The following is a 21,875-nucleotide window of genomic DNA, read 5'->3' on the forward strand; positions in this document are numbered from 1 at the left end:
TGGTGATGGAACATCTGGAGTGGAGAAGAAATATTGTGAACTGGAGATGGCTCCGTGATTGAGAGTGCACAATGAGGCACAGTTTCTGAAGAATGAACAGAACACAAGGCTGACATAATTTCATTTGTTTATTTGTTTGTGAATTTGTTCGCGATATGGAAAAATCGAAGAAAATTGAGAACATGGAACACAAATTAGAAGAAATTGGCCAAAAGACAGTTTTGATGAAATCAATATCGCATGTTAACAGTTCATCCTTGTGTTTAATTGAAATTCCTTTCAAAAATGTATTTTTCACAAAAAAGCTTTCCCTTCGTTTTTTCTTTGATTGCTTGTTGAATATATTTGGTGTTTGAAAATCTGAAGAAGAACATCAAATCAATCATTTGTTCAATCCAAGAATTGCTTCAATAATTTATTCTTTTCATCTGTGCCTTTTGCACCTTTCAAATGAAAATGGAAAAATTATTTTCCTTTAATATTTAACTCAGTCTGATAGACTTGTCTTGGCTTAATATTGTACAGTTTCATTGCATTGTGATTTCTGGCCGAAATTCTAGATAAAAAATAGTTATTTCTTTTGTCTTCCTGAATGGGAATGACTGAAGAAACCATGCACAGAATTAGATGAATTGTAACAAGATGTATATGAAAACGATGGGGTTTTTCATGGAAGAAGACATTAAAGATGAAGAAGAAAAGAACGAATAAAAAGAAGAAAAAAAAGAAAAAGTCGAAAAAGAAGATGTTGAAAAGATAGGAAGAAAAAAAGGAAAATGATAATGACAATGATGGAAAGAAATAATAATTTGCAGGGTGATTTGCAAACCCGATCATTTTCATAAACCCGGATTTATTATTATTCGTTGAAACAGAAAAAATAGATGCTAATAATTAAAAAGGCAAACATTTATTTATTTATTTAACTGATTAATGACAGGGCATTAGTCGATTAGATCGACACCCAAAAATATTCAAAATTTTGGATTTCTTTTTGATAGGAATAACAAACTTATACTAATAAATGTGTGTTGTAGCATTTTTGTTTTGAAATTAGGGTTAGAAGTGGGAAAAGGAGCAATTAATTAATATCACTTAGGGTTTGAGTTCGTTATCTTAATCGTTAAAATTTCTTTTTTAACAGAAACAACTGATGATATTTCTTCTGTTTAATCAAAGAACTAATCAATTATTTCTTTTGAATCTTTTATTTTTGATTTCTTTATTCGATCAGCTCTCCCCTTATAATATTTTCTCAATTAATGAAAACAGCCAATGCTATTCCCTTCTCTTATTCTCATTTCTATAAGGATATTTCTGAAACAATAATCATATTCATCATGTTTCTTCAATGTGAAAACTACAAAATAGATTGTGTATTCCTTTTTTTTCACTAATCTTATTCATTTAACACAATGTTTATGATTATAATTCCCTTTTTAATATATAATTCATCGTTTTTAGGTTTAAAAAAACATGAAAATTTAACTTTGTTAAAAGTTAGACAATAAACTTCTATTAGCACAACAAGTTATTTTATTCAAATATTAAGTTGACAACGATTTTTTAGGGTGTCGATCTAATCGACTATTACCAATGACAGAACTATATATACCATGGGTGCTTAACCCGCGCCCTGGTGCCAAACCCGCACCCTGCAAATTCCTTGAAAATAGAAAAATATATTTTTGCTTTTCAAAGAAGTTCATTGATGGTGAATTTTCTTAAAACTTGTTTAAAAAAATATTATATTATATTTTTTTTATAAAAAAACTTACAAAAAGATGAATTTTAGAAACTTTTGTTTGGAAGAAAGCTTTTAAGCAATAAACTGAAAAGGCAAAAAAGTTAAACTTAAGAAAAATCTAAAATGTTGTTCATTAATAGATTTTCAAAGATTTCGTCAGTTTTTGATGATTTGAAGCATTCCCTGATATTTTCCACCTTTTTATCATTTGATCGATCCCATTAAGATGAGAAAAATGAATTGAAAGTTCAGCAGTTACTTTGAAAGGGGTTTGTGAGAGTTGTTTCTTATGTTTTTCAATGAAAACTTCCTTTTATTATTATAGAGACTCGAAATTTCTTAGATTTATTCGTTTCTTTTGTTGTTTGGATATCAAGTGTTTGATAATTTTTTCTTGTTTAAAATCATTTATATTGCGGTTGAATATTCTGTGACATTAATTAAAACAAGATTTCTTAAAACTGATATTGTTAAATTAGGATGATATATGCAATTATTTGTGTTTTCTGAGTCAAATTTTCTAATGAAAAATTTAACGAGATTGACAACATTTTTCGTCTTTCGTTTTTTTTCGAATTGACATTCATTTATTAACTGTTGACACTATTTCAAATGGATATTTCTTTTCATCGTTCTGTGTTTGCAATCATTTTAATATTTCTAAAAATTTTAAGTTTTTCCGATTTTTTGTTTCTATTTCACTTCAGTATTTGCTTAATTGCTAAAAAGTGGTATTAATATGGACACATCACAAAAATCGTCCTTCAGTTTTTAATATCTAACGTGCGTTTTGTCTGCAGAAATATTTCTTTTTCATTTCATTTCAAATACAAATTCCACTTTCATATTTAAAAACTGAACGATGAACGTATTCAAATTTCAAAAATCAAAAAAGGAAATGACTGTACAAAATTACCAATTCACAAGTTCTTGAATAAATCCAAGGATTTCATGTTATTGAAGTGTATAATTGATGATTCTTTAAACGAAAAAATGAAAGCAATATTTTGGCAATTCTGTAATATTTGAATATTATATTAATGAACGTTTCGTTTAATAAACATTCCGTTTTATATTTTGTTCTTTTCGTTACTTTACCAAATTGAAAATTCATTTATAGCGTTGTTGGAATTGATTTGAATAAGACAATACACTTTAAATATCATTTTAAAAAACAGAAACAACAAATTCAATATCAAATGTCTAACACTTCAACTATTTTCAAAAATTTGTTACTCAAAAAATAACAGTCTTTTTTAAAAAATTTGAATTAAAACAAAAAGCTTCAAATTTATTGAAATGAAATATTTGAAACCAGTAAATAAAACATGCACAGTTATAGTTTGACACGTATCTGAAATAAAAATAATGATTAGGATATGATGGATTATTCATTCATAAACGACAAAAATATAATTTTCATCAAAACATATAAATAAAATATATCTATCCATTGAAAGCATCAACAATGAATGTGCAATCATATGATTTAAACATAAACAAAATACACAAATATGCTTTCAACAATTGTTGTGGATATAACAATAAAAAACAATATAACAGAAACAACAAAAGAAACGAATAAATCTAAGAAATTTCGAGTCTCTATAATAATAAAAGGAAGTTTTCATTGAAAAACATAAGAAACAACTCTCACAAACCCCTTTCAAAGTAACTGCTGAACTTTCAATTCATTTTTCTCATCTTAATGGGATCGATCAAATGATAAAAAGGTGGAAAATATCAGGGAATGCTTCAAATCATCAAAAACTGACGAAATCTTTGAAAATCTATTAATGAACAACATTTTAGATTTTTCTTAAGTTTAACTTTTTTGCCTTTTCAGTTTATTGCTTAAAAGCTTTCTTCCAAACAAAAGTTTCTAAAATTCATCTTTTTGTAAGTTTTTTTATAAAAAAAATATAATATAATATTTTTTTAAACAAGTTTTAAGAAAATTCACCATCAATGAACTTCTTTGAAAAGCAAAAATATATTTTTCTATTTTCAAGGAATTTGCAGGGTGCGGGTTTGGCACCAGGGCGCGGGTTAAGCACCCATGGTATGCATGCATACATACATATTTGTTTTGTTTTTAGTTTTTTAATTTATTTTTGAAAAATTTGATAAAAAATAATCAAAAGAGTCGCTTTCAATAATTGCAAACTTTACACACAGTGAAATGAAAAAAGAAAAAAAAATATGGCTTTTGAGTTTCATTATTCGTTTCATTTCATTAACTCAAACATTCACAAAATAATCTGAAATATTCAACGATAAATCATCATCATAGTCTTCCTGTAGAAAAACCAATATTCCATGAAAACTTACAATGGCATCTTCGTACCCTTCCTCTTCCAAATTTTCAAACAACTCCATTTTGGCTGCTTTCCTTTTTGCTTCTTCTGCATCATTATCAGTCTCTTCATTCAACATTTCAAACATTAGAAAACATATTTGCAGCGAATAAAATGTGATTTCGTCATCCAACGTTGATTCCAAAATTTCCATCAAAATGAGCTCGAAAACGCCTTCTTTTAGAAAAACATCAACACTCACAGTCGCATTTTCTGCAAAGCCTTTTAAAATATAAAGGCAATCTCCAGTCATACCTTGTTCATTATCTCTTGATGCTATGCACAGCTTGACAAGGCTAAGAATCATTCTAGCAACATCATCCTTCCGTAGTTCGTAATGCTCCAAAGGATCAATCATTTCATCGGTCCAATTTCTTATAATCTGCACCTCTTTCAATATTTTCATCTCTTCTTTACTTTTCTTCCAATCAACGCATGCAGTCAAATCTTCAAGTTCTCTTGCTGATTCCCTCACAAAATGCAGCTCATTCATAATCACTTCTTCCAAATTTTCTCCGTTGCGCAATCTAAATATCAAAAATCTCCAAGCTGATTGATATGCAAGATGAGTAAGGTTGTGATGTTCCTGATGATATTTGATGATTTCTTTGATCTCTTCCAAATACATTGTTTTTTCTATTCTCTTTCAAAATACAAGAAAAAAAGCAAAAATATAAAAAATAAAAAACAACGACTCACACATTTTGAGCTTTAATGCAACTTAATGCTAGCAAAGCCATTTCCACTTTCTTTTGTGTCTCCTCGTCTTTCTCTTTGCTCAAAGAAACTTCAAAAAAGAAAGGCAAGCAATTCGATATCAATTTCGATGGAATATATCTTTCCTTGTGCAACAGATAGCATTCGCAAAGCTCAATTAAAAAATTTTCATTCTTTTCTTCTTTCTTTAATTCCTCAACGATCATCTTCTCAAATCTTCTTGGTAGCGAAGAATTGTTAAAGCAAAAGCTTGACACGCACGTAACCACTTTGAAATATCCCGCGTGCTTTAGCAACAAAATGATATTTTTTACAGATATTTTCTTTTTGTCAATCATTTCATCAAGTTTATTGAACGAAAATATCTCAAAAATTGATTTGCATTCATCTTTATTCATGTCTTCTATCAGTCCATTCATTTTAATGATTTTCTGTTTTTGCATATCTTCATCGCAATTCTCCAACTCAGTAAACAATTCTTCAGAAAAAATTGAAAACAAAGAAAATCGATCCATTCAAAAGCCAAATAAAAAATAAACAAACTTGCAAACTTTCCTGTCCTGGATATTCCTTGAATGATACTTAAACATTCATCATCAATGCACTCGCTCATTCAGTTTATTGCAAAAAAAAAGTTCTTTTTATGAACGAATATTTGTAGAAAATTGAATAATCGATAATTACAAACATCATTGATTGTCTTACAAAATGAAAAGGAAATGATACACAGCAAACTGCTTTTCTTTTTTAAAAATAGACACGAAAATAAAGTTCCAACGAAATCAATGATCTCTGCTTGAAAAGTCCTAAAGAGCGAATATTTTCTTTCTCTTTGATCAAACCATCAACCAATAACAACAAAGAAAAAAATGGGATTAAATTTTTGCATTTATGAAAGAAACAACGATTTGTTCCAAACTTTTTCTCCAACCTTATCATTATAAGTCTTTCATTTCCATGTCAAACAAATACCGAAAAATACAAAAATTGAGAAAAATATTTGTTTGAGTAGAATGGAACAAAATTCATTAAGCAAAATATTTCGTCCCAGATCAAGTATTTATAATCATATCAATTCATGAATCGAATTCCTACATGAATTGAAGTTGAAAGTTTTTTGAAGAGAAAAAGAACTTTAACAGAAAAGAAATTTGTCTAGAAAATTTATTTCTTGAAGAGAAATTATAATAATTATTATTTTATTTTTGTGTGAGAAGTCAGACTGAAAGCAAGAATTACAAATGTTTGCGTGTTCCATAATCACTTCATTTGAGCTTCCTTTTTAATATTCAGTTAACATTCAAGTTTTCTCATTGAAATCTTGGAAGAAAAAAAATATAATTGAAAGTCAGAAAAGCTAAATAGATTCGATTCATTGTGAAATAAGTCAAGCAGCATATAACACGGATATATAACTTCATTGAGAAATGGTCACATATTGAAAATACACGAAGATCATTCCGGAAACTAAGGATAGCACGGTTCATCGTTGATGGAATAACAACAATAACTGATTCTGACCTTTATATATGGAATTTACCAAATATTTGGATAACAAAAACCATTTGATTTCGATTGATTGATGATTGGATTAGAGATACGACAAATATTGCAGTGAAAAGAGATTCGTTCAAGAAGAAAACGAAGTCCAACATTCTTTTGTTTACAAAAAAAAACGAAAGAAATTAATCTGAGAATTCAGCCGCTGTCACAAAAGAATTTTGAGAGTGTGAAACATTTTAATTTATTATCCAAGTATATTTTTGCATCAACTCATTCTTCTTTGACAGACCAGAAATTCTTCTTTTGAATTCAGTGGATGCATCCTTCATGCAATGGCTTATGAAAATGAATGGGCAACCCTTAAAATATTTCATCAATTTTTCATTTCTTTTTTTTTTTCTTATAGCAGCGCGATCATCGGAAGAAATCCTTGCTGTTTTCCCCAAGTTTCTGAACTCAAACTCTCGAAGTGGATCCTCAATAGAATTTTTATCTTCTGCTGAGGGCGCTTTTTGTTATTATTTCTGCTTTTGCAGTTGCCTAACATGCTGAAAAAGCAGCTTTCACAGCAACAGCCTTTATTAGTGGTATCAACAAAGGAAATCTGTTTCTTTAACTGGAAACTCGTCTCAAACTGTCTTATCAATGGAACAATCTTCTTTACAAGAATTTCTTTAACTTCGGAGAAGAATGAAGATCAGCTCCTCCTTTTTTGGTACCTTCAATCAAAAAACTGTTTATTCACAAGCAACAAGAAGGAATACCACAAGGTCTTCATGTTTTGGCTTGCCTTGTTCAGTGTACGAGGATTTCTTCGAAGGATGTTCAATTATAGGCAATCTTTTTCAATTGCTGAAAAACCAACCCAACCGAATAGAAACGGAAAATACTTGCTGTTTGATGCAATCCGAATGAAGAGACAAATCAGCGGAAAATTATTATTGTTGAAGAATATGGAGCATATTCTTCAAATATTCAGATGAGAAAAAGAGGAAGATGCTCTTTTTGAAGGAATAAATGAAGCAGAGCGATGCTTCATCACTCAACAAGCAATGAACAAGTCAGAATTCACAAAGAAACTGACAAGCAAACATCATTAAAAGCCATCTCCATTCGTTTCTGTCTTCTCCTTCTTTTATTTAATCTGCTGGGCGCTTCCCATCTTTTTCCTCTGTGTCATTTTTCATGCAACGCTTTTCATTTGAGATCTTTGTACGTCTTCTGTTTCGAAGAAAAGATGAGAGAAATATGAAGAACACGAAATAAACTGCAGATGCTATTCAGCATTATATCATTATAACTGCATAGATGAGGAAACATAACGAAAAACTATTTTTTCTGATTTCTGTACTCTTAGATTATTTTCTGCAATTATTGAACTGATTGTCGAATAGCATTCATCGAATCTTCAGATCTCAATCAATTGACTCTTCTCCGCTTGCTTCTTTTTCTTCCTCTTCTTCTTCTTCTTCTTCTTCTTCCTCTTTCTTGTCCTCCTCCTCCTCCTCCTCCTCTTTCTCTTCCTCCTCATCCTTCCTTTTCAAATCTCATTTCAGCTGAAAGAATGCAAGTTTCTTTGAATGCGCAAATCTTTTTGTTACATCCAATGAATTAATGAATTTCCTTTTGATTTTTGATTCTCAATGAACTGAAGAACCTCAATCTATTCTGTTGGAGCAGATCTTCATTGTTTTTCTTCATGACACATGATTATTTGGCAATTGAAGAATTGGACCTTAATCTCCTGCCATTCGACAAGCATGCTCTCCATATTCAAGAACTTTTCTTTTCTTTTATTCATTCAATAAGAGATGATTTTCAGAATTTCTTTTCTTTTCTTCTTTCACAACCCAATGATCCAATGATAAATGAGCTCAAAATGCAACAATCCATAAAATGTGTCAAACCTTCAGGTATCATCTGTTCTTGTTTTCAGTTTCATTCTTCTTCGCAAAATATTGTGAAAAATCTTCCATTCGTTCATTTTGTTTTTCTATTTCCCATTTTCTCTGTGCTCAAGGACTTGAAATTTTTTCCATTTCAAAAATAGAACTGTTATTATCAAAATGAAAAAGAATAATTAAAATTTTTTTCGACAAATAATCTGTTGGGTTTGATCAAAAAGAAACAAAAGATTTTCATTTTTGGCTTAGACAGCCAATCCTTGCGGCTTCTTTGCAATTTCTTTTGCACTTCTTTTTATTAAGCAAAAACAGAACAAATTGAATAGCAATCATTTTAGTTCTGAAAGATAATCCGTGTTGTTTGTATTTATCATAATTTTGTATTTTACCAGGCTTTTCAATCATTTTTAACATTTTAAACAACAAGCAGGATGAGTTTGTCAGACAATGATTATTCTGAAGATGATTATTCTGAAGATGATTATTCTGAAGATAAAATTCTGACTAAGGCCAGAACTAGGCAGTTTTGGAGTTTGCTCTTTTATTTTGGCTAACCATTCGAAACATATTTAATTTTTTGAATTCAATTTGCAGAATTGCTCTATGAGCTGGAATATTGTAAAAAGGATGAACAAATGCAGAAAATTGAGGAAATGAAAAGAATGATGGATGAAATGAATAAAAAAGAATTAAAATCTGTTTTCACAAAAGAACTATTCAATAAATTTCACCAAATGATTGGAGAAAAGACATTGTCATTGGATCGTGTAATCTTGCTGTTGAAACATGTTATATATTTCAATATACAGAAACGTATTTCAATTAATTCTTTTGATGAATCATTATTGTGCAAAAGAATGAGAAGGATGATGAATGATGAAAATGAGAAGAAAAAAGAAATGAACGAAAAGTTACTGGTTGATCTCTGTGAATGCTCCATTTCATTGAGTTACAACTTCTCGGGTGAAGTTCTTTCGATTTGTGTGCCTTGCCTTCTGAAAGCTTCATCAAACAAAGAGGAAAACGAGGAAACGCAAAAAGAAGTGGAAATGGCTTTATTTGCATTAAGTTACATCAATAGATATTTTGTGTGTTCACTTCGATTTCCTTAATGTTGTTTTGATATTTTTCTTATTTCTAATCAGTTTATCGAACAAGAACTTTACCTCGATGAAATCAAAGAAATCATCGAATATTTCCAGGAACATCAGGATCTCACTCAGTTTGCCTATCAGTCTGCTTGGGAGTTTTTGATAAACAGATTTTTCAAAGACAAAAGCTTGGAAGAAGTGATAGTGAATGAACTGCATTTCGCAATCGAGGCAAGAAGAGAATTAGAAAAACTTTCAAAATGTATCGACTGGAAGAAGAAAGAAGAAGAAAATGGAAGAATAGAAGTGTCTATTATAAGGAGATGGCTTCGTGTTATAAAATACTTCTTCGTCTTGTGCACATTGTGGAACGAAGAACTTGCTGGACTTCTTTACAGCATTGTTCAACTATTTCGAGCATCAAGGGGCAATCACAAAAATATTTGCTATGGATGTCTCGATTCACTTCGATGTGCAGCGGAAAATAGAAATGTGGAAGTTGATGACTTGTTGAAAAGTGGAGCTATCGGTCTCTATTTGGAGGAAATGAAGCAATCAACTTTGGATGATAGAATTGTGTGGAATGGCTTGAATATCTTTTTGAATATTTCAGAAAGACTGAAAGAAAAGACGGATGGAGAAACGGACGAAACAAAACGAAAAGAGTTGAAAAGAAAGATATTCGAAAGGATGGAAGAAGAAGGATATGAAGATGCCATCATAAGTTTTCATGAAATTTTCTATTTTCTAACGAAAACTATTCTTATGAATTATCGTTGAATTTTTCTGATTATTTTTTGAATATTTGAGAAAATAAAACTCATTTTTATATTTTAACTCAAAAATTGTAGTTTTTTATATTAATTTTTTATTTTATTGTAACTCCAAAATCATATCTGGGGTGATTTATAAACCCGAATATTTTCATAAACCCGGTTATTTTTTTGTTCGTTGAAACAGAATGAATACAACATAAAAATACAAAAAGCAAACTTTTACACGTTTATTTTACTATTATTTGATTGAACAAGTATTTTTTTGTGACAATTTTAGTTTTTGACGAAGATCAAAGGAAATATTAATTTATTTTTGATCATTTGTTTTGCTTGTTTTTAAGCAACTCTCTTTTTCTGTCAATTTTTAGGTATAATGTCATAAAACATACAAAACATAGTTTTATTGTTACAAATGTTATTTGTTTTTTCGTATTTTTTCGATTGTTTTTCACATTTCATCGTTTTTGACAAGAAATATGGAAATATGAAATTTTAATTCGATCAAATGTTTGTTACATGTTTAAAGTCATATACTAATAAAGAAAAATGGTAACATTAAACGTTTACCATGTTAAAAAAATGTCAAAATTTGTTGATTTAGTTATTTCAATCAATTTTTGTTTATTACAAATATGCTCATATAAAAATACACACTAAAATGTTTAATTCAATAATGAAAGAATTAATGTGTTTTAATCTTAATAACACATTAAAATAATTATCAATCGTTCATCTAGAATATTAGTTCAGAAATTTTCATATTTCCATATTTCTTGTCAAAAACGATGAAATGTGAAAAACAATCGAAAAAATACGAAAAAACAAATAACATTTGTAACAATAAAACTATGTTTTGTATGTTTTATGACATTATACCTAAAAATTGACAGAAAAAGAGAGTTGCTTAAAAACAAGCAAAACAAATGATCAAAAATAAATTAATATTTCCTTTGATCTTCGTCAAAAACTAAAATTGTCACAAAAAAATACTTGTTCAATCAAATAATAGTAAAATAAACGTGTAAAAGTTTGCTTTTTGTATTTTTATGTTGTATTCATTCTGTTTCAACGAACAAAAAAATAACCGGGTTTAAGAAAATATTCGGGTTGGCAAGTTCCAAGAATATGGACCATCGATAAAAAATATTTTATATATTTATATCGAAATAAAATGGAATATTAATTTATTTAAAATTAGTTATTTTTGTTGAAAAAGTGTTTTTGACTATTTTCCATTTTTCTTTGATCTATCCCATAACATTTTCTTGTTAATAACAGGTTTGTAATTTATGTATATTTTTCGAAAAAAACTTTCTTCACACTTTAATGTGCTTTGGATTAAACAAGAATCTATATAGCTTTTTATGACTTAAGTCATAGAACGAAGAATCAGCTTTGCTTACAAACAGCGTTGTTCATTTTTATCTGGCGTCTAGTTATGATTACGGAGAAGGAAGGAAGAATGCACAATTTCATTTGAAGCGAAGGAGGATGATATAGCTTAAAAGATGGAGAACTTTTCGTAAAATGGAGCAGTTGAGCTATTTTGATGGTAATTCAGAGAACAACTTTGAACGAAGAAATGACACAAGAATGTCTAGAAATTTTTGTGAATGTTTTGGAAGGATTGAAAGAAAAGAATAAAGAAGAAGAGAAAGAAGAGAAAGAGAAAGAAGAAGAAAGAAGGAAAGAGCTGAAAGTGAAATGTTTAACTAGATGGAAGAAGGATACGAAGATTGTATCATTTGGCTGTGCCGTTATATTTGTCACGGTATTTATGGAGAATTGCAATTGATAAATGATTATCCACATTATTTTGTGTATTAATAATTTATCTGCATTAACATTCACTTCATCTTTTTTTATTTTCTTTTTTGTGATATTTTGCGCAGAAAACTCATTTGGTCTGGAAATAAAGGAATTCAAATGTGCAAAATTAGATAAAAGTGTTTTTTTAAAGAATACCAATACTTTTCATGAAAGATGAACATTTGTTTTTAAGTTTATAATTAATAATAAGAAATAAGAAAAATCAACAGGAAGAGAATCAAAAATTTTGTATATTTTATTAATTTTGAGAAAGAAAAAGTTAAAAAATATAATTTAAATCTCTTCACAAAAGCAACTTAAACAACATAAAAATCCAAAACTCTTTCAATAATAAGCATCTCTGCTTTTAAACCTGAAATTGTCATTTCGAAATAATGGAGGATTAGGAAAACAGGTTAGTTATTTCACAGCTCTACTGATTTTTGAGTTGCAAAGTAAAATGCATCTGATTTCTTTAGATATTCACAAAATAATCGCAAACATTCAACGATAAACCACAAACATAATAACTTTTCAAGAACCCTTAAGCTTCATGAAAGCTTGTGGTGATATCTTCATGTCCTTCTTCTTCCATCCATTATATATCTTCTTTTTGGTTGCCTTTCTTTTCTTTCTTCTTCTTTTTCATCTTTCTCCTTTCCTTTCAATTTCCTTGCAATTAAACTAAAAAAATGCAAGCTTCCACCTGCCATTTTGACATCCAATGTTGATTGCTTCATTTCCTCCAAATAAAAACAAATAGCTCCACTTTTCAACAAGACATCAATTTTCACAAATCTTTTATCCGTAGCACATCTTAATGAATTAAAGCGTTTCCTTCTAATTCCTTTGTAATTATCTCTTGATGCTCGAAATACTTGAACAATGCTGCAGATTAGTCCTTCCCATTCCTCGTTGCACATCGTGGACCAGATCAAGTAATTATCAATAACATCGAACCATCTCCAGATTATAATCACTTTTTTCGCTTCTTTTTTTTTCTTCTTCATTTTTCTTTCAATCCACACACTTCGACAGATCTTCGATTTCTCTTCTTGCTTCTCTGATAAAATGCAGCTCATTCACAATCACTTCATTCAGGCTTTTGTCAGTGTTCAATCTTAAAATCAAAAACTCCCAAGCATACAGATAGGCAAGCCGTGTCAGATTGTGATGTTCCTGGTGATAATGGATTATTTCTTTGATTTCATTCAAATACTGTTTTTGTTCAATTTCCTAATCAGAAAAAAAAAAAAAAAAAAAAAAAGAAATTCAAAAACGTTAAAAATAAAATAAAAATGTTTAAACATAATGTGAGTAAATGCAACTCAATGCCAAAAGAGCCATTTCCACTTCTTTTTGTGTTTCCTCATCTTCTTCTTTCTTCAACGTAACTTTCAGAAGACAAGATACGCACATTAAAATTAATTCTTGTGGGAAATCGAAGCTCAAAGATATGAAGCACTCACAAAGATCAGCTAAATGCTTTTCGTCCTTTTCTTCTTTTTTCTTTTCTTCTTCAATAATCATCTTCTCAAATATTTTGTTCAACGGAGATTCTTTAAAACTACAAATCCAAATGCTTTTCAGAACATTGCAATATCCAACATGTTTCAGCAACAAAATTGCATTTCGCATCGAAAGTTTCTCTTCTTCAATCATTTGGTGAATTTTGTTGAACAATTCTTCTGAAAATACAGACTCAAATTTATCCTTATTCATTTCTTCTATTTGTTCATTCATTTCTTCAATTTTCTGTTTTTGTTCAATTTCATCGCAATCTTCAAGTCCAACAAATAATTCTTTATTGAAAAAAGAAAGAAAGAAAGAAATTCAATAAATATGAAGTCAACTGAAACAAAGATTACATACCAGTGAGTTTTTCGGTGAGCTCCATATATTGCAATTTTTGAAAAGAGTTGCATTCAGAATGAAGCACCATATTGAAAATTTTTATGAATTCGAATATGCAGGATGGAAGAAATCAACGAAAAACAAAAACTCAAAACAGCCTTGAAAACAACCGCATCGAGACCATACTATTTCCTGCAAATATCCTTTGCAAACGACGAAAGAGAAAATTGACACTTTATCCAATTCGGTTTGCCGGAATGGAAGTTTTGAACAAGCATTTTTCAAAGAACAAAAGCACATATTCAAAAAAGGAGGATTGGCCAAAAAATGCTTTCAGCGAAATGTACTTTCTTTTTGCCTGTATTTGATAAAATTAACGAAAAAAACTTTGTTGATAAATGGATATTGTTAAAATCATTTTGAATTTTTTGGCAAAAGAAAATGCAATTTGGTGTTTTCGATTGCTTTGTTTTCTATCTTTTCAATCCAATTGGCAAGCTCAATAATACAACAGGTGATGAATACATAATGCGAAATGAATGAATCAATGAATGAATGAAAGATAATAGTCACTGGAGAAGAGGATTGATCGACTTGTAAAAAAAAACAAATGAAGATCACTTTCTTTCAAAAGGAATCAAGATCGCTTGTCAAGAAGCATTTTCCAATGCTCCTGGCTTGTTCTTCTCGTCTCAAAGACAGAAGATTAACGAAAAACATGCTCAACCAAAAATCAAATGGGAGTTATAAAATGGAATGAATGAAAAAGTGAATGAATGAAAAAATAAAACAATTGGTCAGCAGATGTGTGGAAGCAAAGCTCCACAAAATTCTGCTTTGATCCTTCCTCAGCAAAAATGGTGTTGCAAAAGAACATATAATCAAAACAATTCAAACAACGCAAATGGCACAAACAACAACAACATAAAAGTGAAATCGAACAAAAAGTGAATAAAACGGAAAATTCAGAGAAATTGACAAATTCGAAAAAAATAAACAAACACAAATGCAAAAACAAAAATTTACAAAAATGAAGAACAACAAAAACAATAAAATCTCTTCTCAGCTTTACAACTCGTCTTTGCTTCTGTTCTTTTCGCCCATCACTTTTTCGTCTTGTGACTTATGCTCGTTGAAGATGGGCGACTGTCCCTTGTTTGCCTGCCCTTCTCCTCTGACTCTTCTGACTCTTCTGACTCTTCGCAACACATTGCATCTGTCATCGTCATCACCATCGCCTCAGCTGGAAACTTTCCAAAAAATGTTCGTTTCAGCTCCATCAGTGTGGGTCGCCCCTCAGCCTTTGCGGAAAGACAGCTCTGCATCACCCCAAACAGATCTGATTCCTCTGCCAGCTCCAGCTTCGGCCTCTCCCCATTCACAATCTTCTCCCCTGCAATCACTGCCTCATACTCTCCAAACGGAACATGAAGCGTCAGACACTCCCACAGCATCATCCCAATCGAGAATGCCACTGACTCCTTTGTCGCTCCCATCTTCTTGTTCATCTGCAGCTCTGGCGCCTTCCATCTCAAACACTCCTTTCTGAGTCCTTCATCATCCTCAAAGGCTGATGATGGAGGTGGTGAGTCTGTGAATCTCTCGCTCATCAACGAAATGTTGGACGAAGAAGAAACAATACTCAATGAAGAGATGGATGATGAATCTGAGTCATCATCAGAAGAGAAGTCTGAGTGCGTCACGATGCAGATCACCATGTGCTCTGAGAACAGCACAATGTGAGGACTCAAATTTGGCAAAGAAGGAAGAGGCATTTCATGTTCTTCAAATGAGTGCAGTGCTCCATTCACCACCCAGAACAAGACCTGTGCTGCTGTCATCTCCCTCTCTTGCAAACTCCCAATCGCCATCTCTTTTTTTTCATTTCTCCCATGAAGAAGCATGAACAGTGAATCCCTCAGATCCACAATCAATTTCTCATGAGGCGATGAACAGGCCATTGCATCCACCAGATTTGACATCGATGAAGTGGTTGGACACAAATCCTCCCCTCGAACAAATGTTGAATCTGAATCAGTTGAACAAGTGGTTGAAGTGGATGAGATGGATGGAGATGGAGTTCTCTTTCTTGTCTCTTCTTCCTCAACATTTTCCAGCGCCCAATCAGGAATCTTTTCTGAATCTTTCCCAAGGATGTATTCAGTCGATCCACTCTCACTCAGCAAATACTCTTCAGACTCCGAATGCACCATCTCCTTTCCATTTATTCTTTTCTTTATCCTCTCTTCGTTTTTCTTCTCTGCCTCCCTCTCTGCCCTCCTCCACTGCTCCTCCGGCGACATCTCCATCGTCACCATCTCAAACGCCTTCGGATCCTTCTTCACTGTGTCTTCAACAATCACTTCTAATTCTTCAGTTCGTCTCTTTTGTTTTCTCCATCGTATTGTAACAAGAATGGATATAATCAGAACAATTAAAAACTAAACAACAAGCACAATCACAATCAACAACCAATAAAATTTCCCTTCTTTCCCTCCTTCAGCAAGTCTTCCTTCCCCATCTGTTTTTGGCTCTGTTTTGTTCTTCAGAATCTGCGGAGAAGTTGAAGCCAATTGCTTCCCAAACAGAATTATCACAGAAACCTCTGTTTCATCTCCTATCTTTGAAATATTTTCTGATGGAATGCTTCCAATCACTTCATTTTCTGATATGAAATCATCTTCTTCAAACTGATATGTCTCAACCAACTCCACATCCCCTGTTTTTAATATTAATCTGAATGACAAGTCGCATGGCACAAAAAGAGATCCCTTGAATTTGATAAAAATGTTGCTTCCATTTTCATTCACAGAAACATCTTCTAGTTTTGGAACGAAGAATGACGACGATCTTTCTGCAGCTATCCCTCCAAGTGTGCATCCATCATTCAAAATCCAAAGAGAAGAATTGGGCATCAGTCCATCTCCTCCCTTCAAGCTCGAAACGGTCAATGAAGCTGAATCTGAACAAATGATGTTCCGACGAAAAGAGGGATATTTTTCAATGAATGGATTGTTGTTTGCCAGCATTCCCATCTCAATTGAAGCTTTTCCTCCTTTGACTGATATTCCTCCTTTCGATGAATTTTGAATCATAATCTCTTTTGTGCGAAGATTGGAGTTTTCTATGTGGATCAGCGACCCATTCCATTGACAGATATCTGTTATTGTGTTCATATTCCCAGTTTCACTTTCTTTCACAAGCATTCCAATAAATCGACAAGAATCCATCGAAACATCTTTCGTATCATGCACCTCAACAACACTTCCTTTGTCAGACAGAGAATTGCAATTCGTGCAAGAACAGTTTGAAAACTCCAAATGAGCAGAGGTTGATGAAGCTGAAAGAACAGAAGCTCCTTCTGGGTTCCTTGAACAGTTGTTGAATGAGGAGATTTTAACAGAAAATGTTCCTGAAGCAGATCCTTGAATCGCAATGATGCAACCTTCAGACAGATTCACTCCATCTGCATCAATTCCATTTAACACAACTTCTTTGCATTGTCCAATCTCAAACACATTTGAAATTGCTTCAACTTTTTCCAGTCTCACATTCATCAATGAAATCTTATCCCCATTAAACAGAAACAATGATTTCTTGAATGAAAGGAGTGACACTGAGCAATTGTCAATATGAAGAATTCCATTTTCGATGCTCAGCAATGTTGAGTTTAGAATAGCAGCTTCAATGTTTTCTGAGTGGCCAATCGAAGAAAAATCAACAAATGAAAGAGATAATTGGCCATTTGTTTCATGAATAAAAGAACTGTCTGAATACAAAAATGACTGGCCAAAGTTGAAATTCAATCTCTCAATCCGAACATTCTCTGAGGTTGCAATGAGATTTCCCTCGTTTGTTATTGCTGAGTTCAGATACACCAAAGCAGTTGAAGGAGATTGCAGCGAACGGATGATCACATCATGAGCTTCGCATTCCCCAACAATAATTGTTTGCCCCAAGATCAACAGCTGAGAGTACAAAGATGGAATAATGTGCTGAACTCCCACATTCAATGACTCACAAGGCATGTTGAACTCCCCACATTGCTTGATATCTTTGTGATTTTCAGAAACTGAAGACACAAATATCGTCTCGCTCAGATATTTCACCACTCTCAGAAGAAGATCTTCTTCTCTTTCAAAAGAATCTGTTGTGCATCCCCACATTGCCAATTCCTTCACAAATGGCAATCTGAAGTCCAACAGGAATTGTTCATCAACTATTTGATTTTCGATTGAGTGGCATCGAACATACACATCTCTCCCTCTCAGCGCAGAATTATCTCTAAATGTGATATTTGACAGCACAAAATTCAGAGGCTGCTCAGTTGCCGAGGTGCATTCCAGAAACAGCCACCCACCTCTTCCTGTGGTTGAGCAGAAGCACTCAGAAATCGTGCAAAACGAGCAATCAAAGCTTCCTCCCTCATTCAACATACAAAACATCCCTCCTCCCTTTTTGCATTTCAACCCTCCACACTTCTTCATCGTTGTGTTTCGTATCACCATTTTCAATGGTTCATCATTCATATTCTGAATGATGGGAATATCATTGGTTGTGTTCTGGGTGACTTCTTCGAACACACTCCACTCGATAACAACATTTTGTTCAGCTTCATTATTTTCTCTGTTTTCTCTCCCTGAACTCTTTGATATGCTCAATCCACTTGCTCCATCCAGCTCAACATTCTTCATTGTCAAGTTCTTAACGTTCAATGCAGTTGTTGACTGCACAGAAATAACATCCTTTGAAAAACAAAGTGATTGCAATGTTACAAATTCCAATTGAACTGTGCCTCCATCTGTTTTGATCAGTCCATAATTCATAATCTCTTCCACATTGTTTTCTTCATTTTTTGAGAATGAGCAGTCTTTCACAGTCAACAATCCCTCGCTTGAGCCAACATGCATCAAATAATTGACTCCACCTGTGAATGAAGATGGAATCACAAAGCGAATCAGTTCGAAATTGGATATTCCAGAAATCTTCACTGCTGCTCCTTCTGCTCCTTCAAGTGATGAGAGACAATCCAAAGAACACGTGTCTGCATTGTTTGAGCATATTGAAATTCCACCGAGATCAACACTTTTTTGGAGAACTCCTTTTTCAATGATGTTAATATTCTTTTCATTTCCCTCAGGCAATCGATCCAATGAATACTCGATTGACAGACAAGGATAATCTGAGAATCCACACGCACCCATGTCCCTTCCATCGCCTCCAACAAATATCTCTGATCCAAGTGCGAACCAGAAATACACCAATGGAATGGCATTCGTTGAATCATTTCCATCAAACCCTCTCATCGAATCCAAGGAAATATCATTCAGATTCTCAGATACAAACGGAAGCGATGCATTTGTGATGCTCTTTGTCAAGTTCAATGATTCAACAAAAAGATCATTTCCATATTTTGCAACATTTGGCTTGTCTGCCTCAAAAACAGGGGATGAGATCACAAAAGAAGAATACTCATTAATCAACTTCAGTGCCATCCCTCCTCCAAATCCAGTTTTTTCATCTTCTGCTGGTGCTGTGCATCCTGCGAATGTGCATGAAATAATATCCAAATACGTATTCCCTTTCAACTGGGCATTGATTGCCCCTCCTCTGCTTTCATCAGTCTGCACAGAACATCCATCAAAAACACATTTTTCAATATTTATTTCGCCATTTGAATTTTCATCATTGCTGTTGTCAATGCTCACACAGCTTCCACTTCCAGCTGCTCTTTCGATTTCTGTGAAATTGCTGTTCGTCATGTTCAACCATTTGGTGTTCATCAACTCACTATTTATTTCACTTCCAGACAAAGAGATCAGCGGATAATCGCTCAATGTGATTGATGAAGCTGAAAACGAATCAATAGCAAAGGATCCAGACTCAAAAGATAAGAATAGCAAAGACAATTCTGATGATGGATTTTGAAGAGAAACAGAACAGTGAGATAAAGTTATTGTTGACAAAGAAGACGAAATGAAAGTTGAATGAAGAGAAAGGGAAGATGGAAGGGAAAAGATGAGTTTTGATAATTCTGTTTCAACACTTGCTGTTATCATCGCTGAGTTTAATGATGAAGTTGAATCGGAGACTGTCCAGCCGCTTTGATCATCATTTCCTTTGATTTCGTGTTTCTGTTCACCAAAGGTCAATTCATCACTCATCGCAATCATTCCACTCACAATAACTTTCTTTTCACCTGTAATACGTGTGAGGGAGTGCTTCATTGTCAAACAAGGGAATTGGATTATTCCACAATGTGAGTGATCGGATGCCTCAGTGTTACTCACATGTATTTCTTCTGGGGTGGGAATGAGATAGATGCACAGAGGAATGGTCACACTAGCGTTTCCATTGTCGTATCCTCTCACCTTCTCAAGAGAATCCAATGAATCTGTCACACATGTGATGTTTTCTGATTTTGCTGTTTCTTCCAGATCTGGGGAAATAACAAAGATGTCTCTTCCCCACTTGGCTGTGTTTGTTTCGAATGAAGAGGATATCAGGAAATTTGGATTTTCATTCAATAATTGAAGAAGGATTCCTCCTCCAAGACCATTTGTTTCTGAACAAAAGCATCCATCAAAAGTTCCACCATTCACTTTCACTTCATTTTCACTCCCAACACACAACATCATTGAGCCTCCATCAGCCGATGTTCTGCTTCCACATCCTGAAAATGAACAAGAATCCAGATCGATATTTGCCTTGTCATTGGAAAGCGACATCACAGCAGCTCCGCTCGTTGTTCTTTCAATCCCATCAAAGGCACACTCTGAAAGTGTCAATGCAATTTCATTTGTCGAAGAAAGTGAAAATAACGAAGTTGTGGAGATAGTCTTTGCCCAATTCACATGTTCCATTTGCAATACCCCATTCTGAACATTTATCAGTTCTATCGAAAATGCTGTTTCTGTTGAGTGTCCGCTTCCAGCAGACATGTTCAGCCCACTTGCATGTATCTCTCCTGTTCCAGTGATCTCAAATAGCCTTGACCCACGGTTATTCGGATGAGCCGAGTCATGCACAAGAACAAAGTCTCTGGTAGTCAATGTGCCTGTCGAGACTGAAAATAGAGACAACCCAGATGCTTCAAATTCTGTGTGGATTTCTGTGCTCATATTGCTTTGTCCATAAACAGAAAAACTGTCTGTTCCACAATTAAAACTATTTGTTTCGATTATTGTTCCTGTGAGTATTTCGATATCAGTCACATATTCAGGAATAAGTTGGGTCAAACAATGGCTGATGGTGCTGCATGGATGAGACTCATTTATTCCGCACGAATATGTATCAATGGCATTCGGCTGCGTTTGAACTGAAGAGACAAACCTAATTCTTCCAAAATCGTTTCGAAGCCATTCGCTTTTATCTATAATTTTATCATTTTTAGCGCTTACTCTGTTCCCTGTTTGCCTTGTTGAGAAGCAGCTGGAATCAATGTTTTTTGATGTAGAGTTGTGAAGAGCAATATCATGGCCACCTCGCACTCATGTGTTATTGTGAAAAAAGCAGTAATAAAACAATATTCCACTATTATTTGCATTTATTAACTGTGAAGCAGCGCCTCCTCCATGCATTGAATAACAATTGCAGAACAAACAATTTGAAATAACAACTTGATCATAGCAACTCCAATGTTCAATTGCTCCTCCAGCACCACCAGGCGAACCATTGCATCTGCAGTTATCGAAAAAGGAATCAATAACGCAGAACTTTTGTCTTTGAGTATTTGTTTGACGGAGATCAACAGCCCCTCCGTCGTTTCCTGATGAGCAGTTTTGAAATGAGCAATCATCAACAATTGGTTGGATATTTCCATCTTCGATCATTATTCCTCCTCCGCCACAGCTCGAAGGCTCCTGTGCTGTGCATTCAGTAAATGTTGCGTGTCTCACAATGCATTCGGCGATTTTCAAAGCATATATTCCTCCACCTCTTGTTGAAGAAGCATTGCATCTTTCAAAAGAACAATTTTCAACAGTGAGAACAGCATTTGCATTGTCATGAACATAAAGAGCACCTCCTTGTGGTGCTGTGCAATCAACCCATTCACACAACGAAAAGGATTGGCTTTCCGTTGAATTAATTTGTCCCTTTTTCTGAAGAGCATTCAT

At 33.1% G+C, this 21,875-nt stretch overlaps 4 protein-coding genes across 4 annotated transcripts; all 4 read right to left on the reverse strand.

Moving 5' to 3' along the window:
• Nucleotides 1-3,884: 3,884 nt before the first annotated feature.
• MONOS_3072 (uncharacterized protein) lies at nucleotides 3,885-5,667 on the reverse strand. Its single transcript, XM_067873044.1, has 3 exons — nucleotides 5,365-5,667; nucleotides 4,806-5,299; nucleotides 3,885-4,747 (listed from the first exon to the last, which is right to left on the reverse strand). Exons 1-3 carry the CDS (start codon nucleotides 5,432-5,434, stop codon nucleotides 3,989-3,991), a joined length of 1,323 nt encoding a protein of 440 aa, XP_067732268.1. The 5' UTR covers nucleotides 5,435-5,667; the 3' UTR covers nucleotides 3,885-3,988.
• Nucleotides 5,668-12,921: 7,254 nt separating this feature from the next.
• Nucleotides 12,922-13,323, reverse strand: MONOS_15190 (uncharacterized protein; the record flags this gene model as incomplete). Its single annotated transcript, XM_067868054.1, has 2 exons — nucleotides 12,922-13,140; nucleotides 13,213-13,323. 2 exons carry the CDS (start codon nucleotides 13,321-13,323, stop codon nucleotides 12,922-12,924), a joined length of 330 nt encoding a protein of 109 aa, XP_067732269.1.
• A 1,538-nt stretch (nucleotides 13,324-14,861) lies between these two features.
• Nucleotides 14,862-16,076, reverse strand: MONOS_15189 (uncharacterized protein; the record flags this gene model as incomplete). Its single annotated transcript, XM_067868052.1, has 1 exon — nucleotides 14,862-16,076. The coding sequence occupies one exon, from the start codon at nucleotides 16,074-16,076 to the stop codon at nucleotides 14,862-14,864; it is 1,215 nt and encodes a 404-aa protein (XP_067732270.1).
• Nucleotides 16,077-16,199: 123 nt separating this feature from the next.
• Nucleotides 16,200-21,875, reverse strand: MONOS_15188 (uncharacterized protein; the record flags this gene model as incomplete). The annotated part of the gene is made up of 2 exons (XM_067868051.1): nucleotides 16,200-21,130; nucleotides 21,362-21,875. 2 exons carry the CDS (start codon nucleotides 21,873-21,875, stop codon nucleotides 16,200-16,202), a joined length of 5,445 nt encoding a protein of 1,814 aa, XP_067732271.1.

This window comes from Monocercomonoides exilis (assembly GCF_001643675.1).
Source record: "Monocercomonoides exilis strain PA203 chromosome Unknown scaffold9-1957334, whole genome shotgun sequence".
NCBI lineage: Eukaryota > Preaxostyla > Oxymonadida > Polymastigidae > Monocercomonoides > Monocercomonoides exilis.

Excerpts from the sequence above, each read along its gene's own strand:
- MONOS_3072 (XM_067873044.1), bottom strand. The coding sequence starts at position 5,434 with ATGAGCGAGTGCATTGATGATGAATGTTTAAGTATCATTCAAGGAATA. Across the intron at positions 5,300-5,364 it reads CAGGACAGGAAAGTTTGCAA|AATTGTTTACTGAGTTGGAG; the intron begins GTTTGTTTATTT and ends TTTTTTCTGAAG. Across the intron at positions 4,748-4,805 it reads GTTGCATTAAAGCTCAAAAT|AGAATAGAAAAAACAATGTA; the intron begins GTGTGAGTCGTT and ends GTATTTTGAAAG.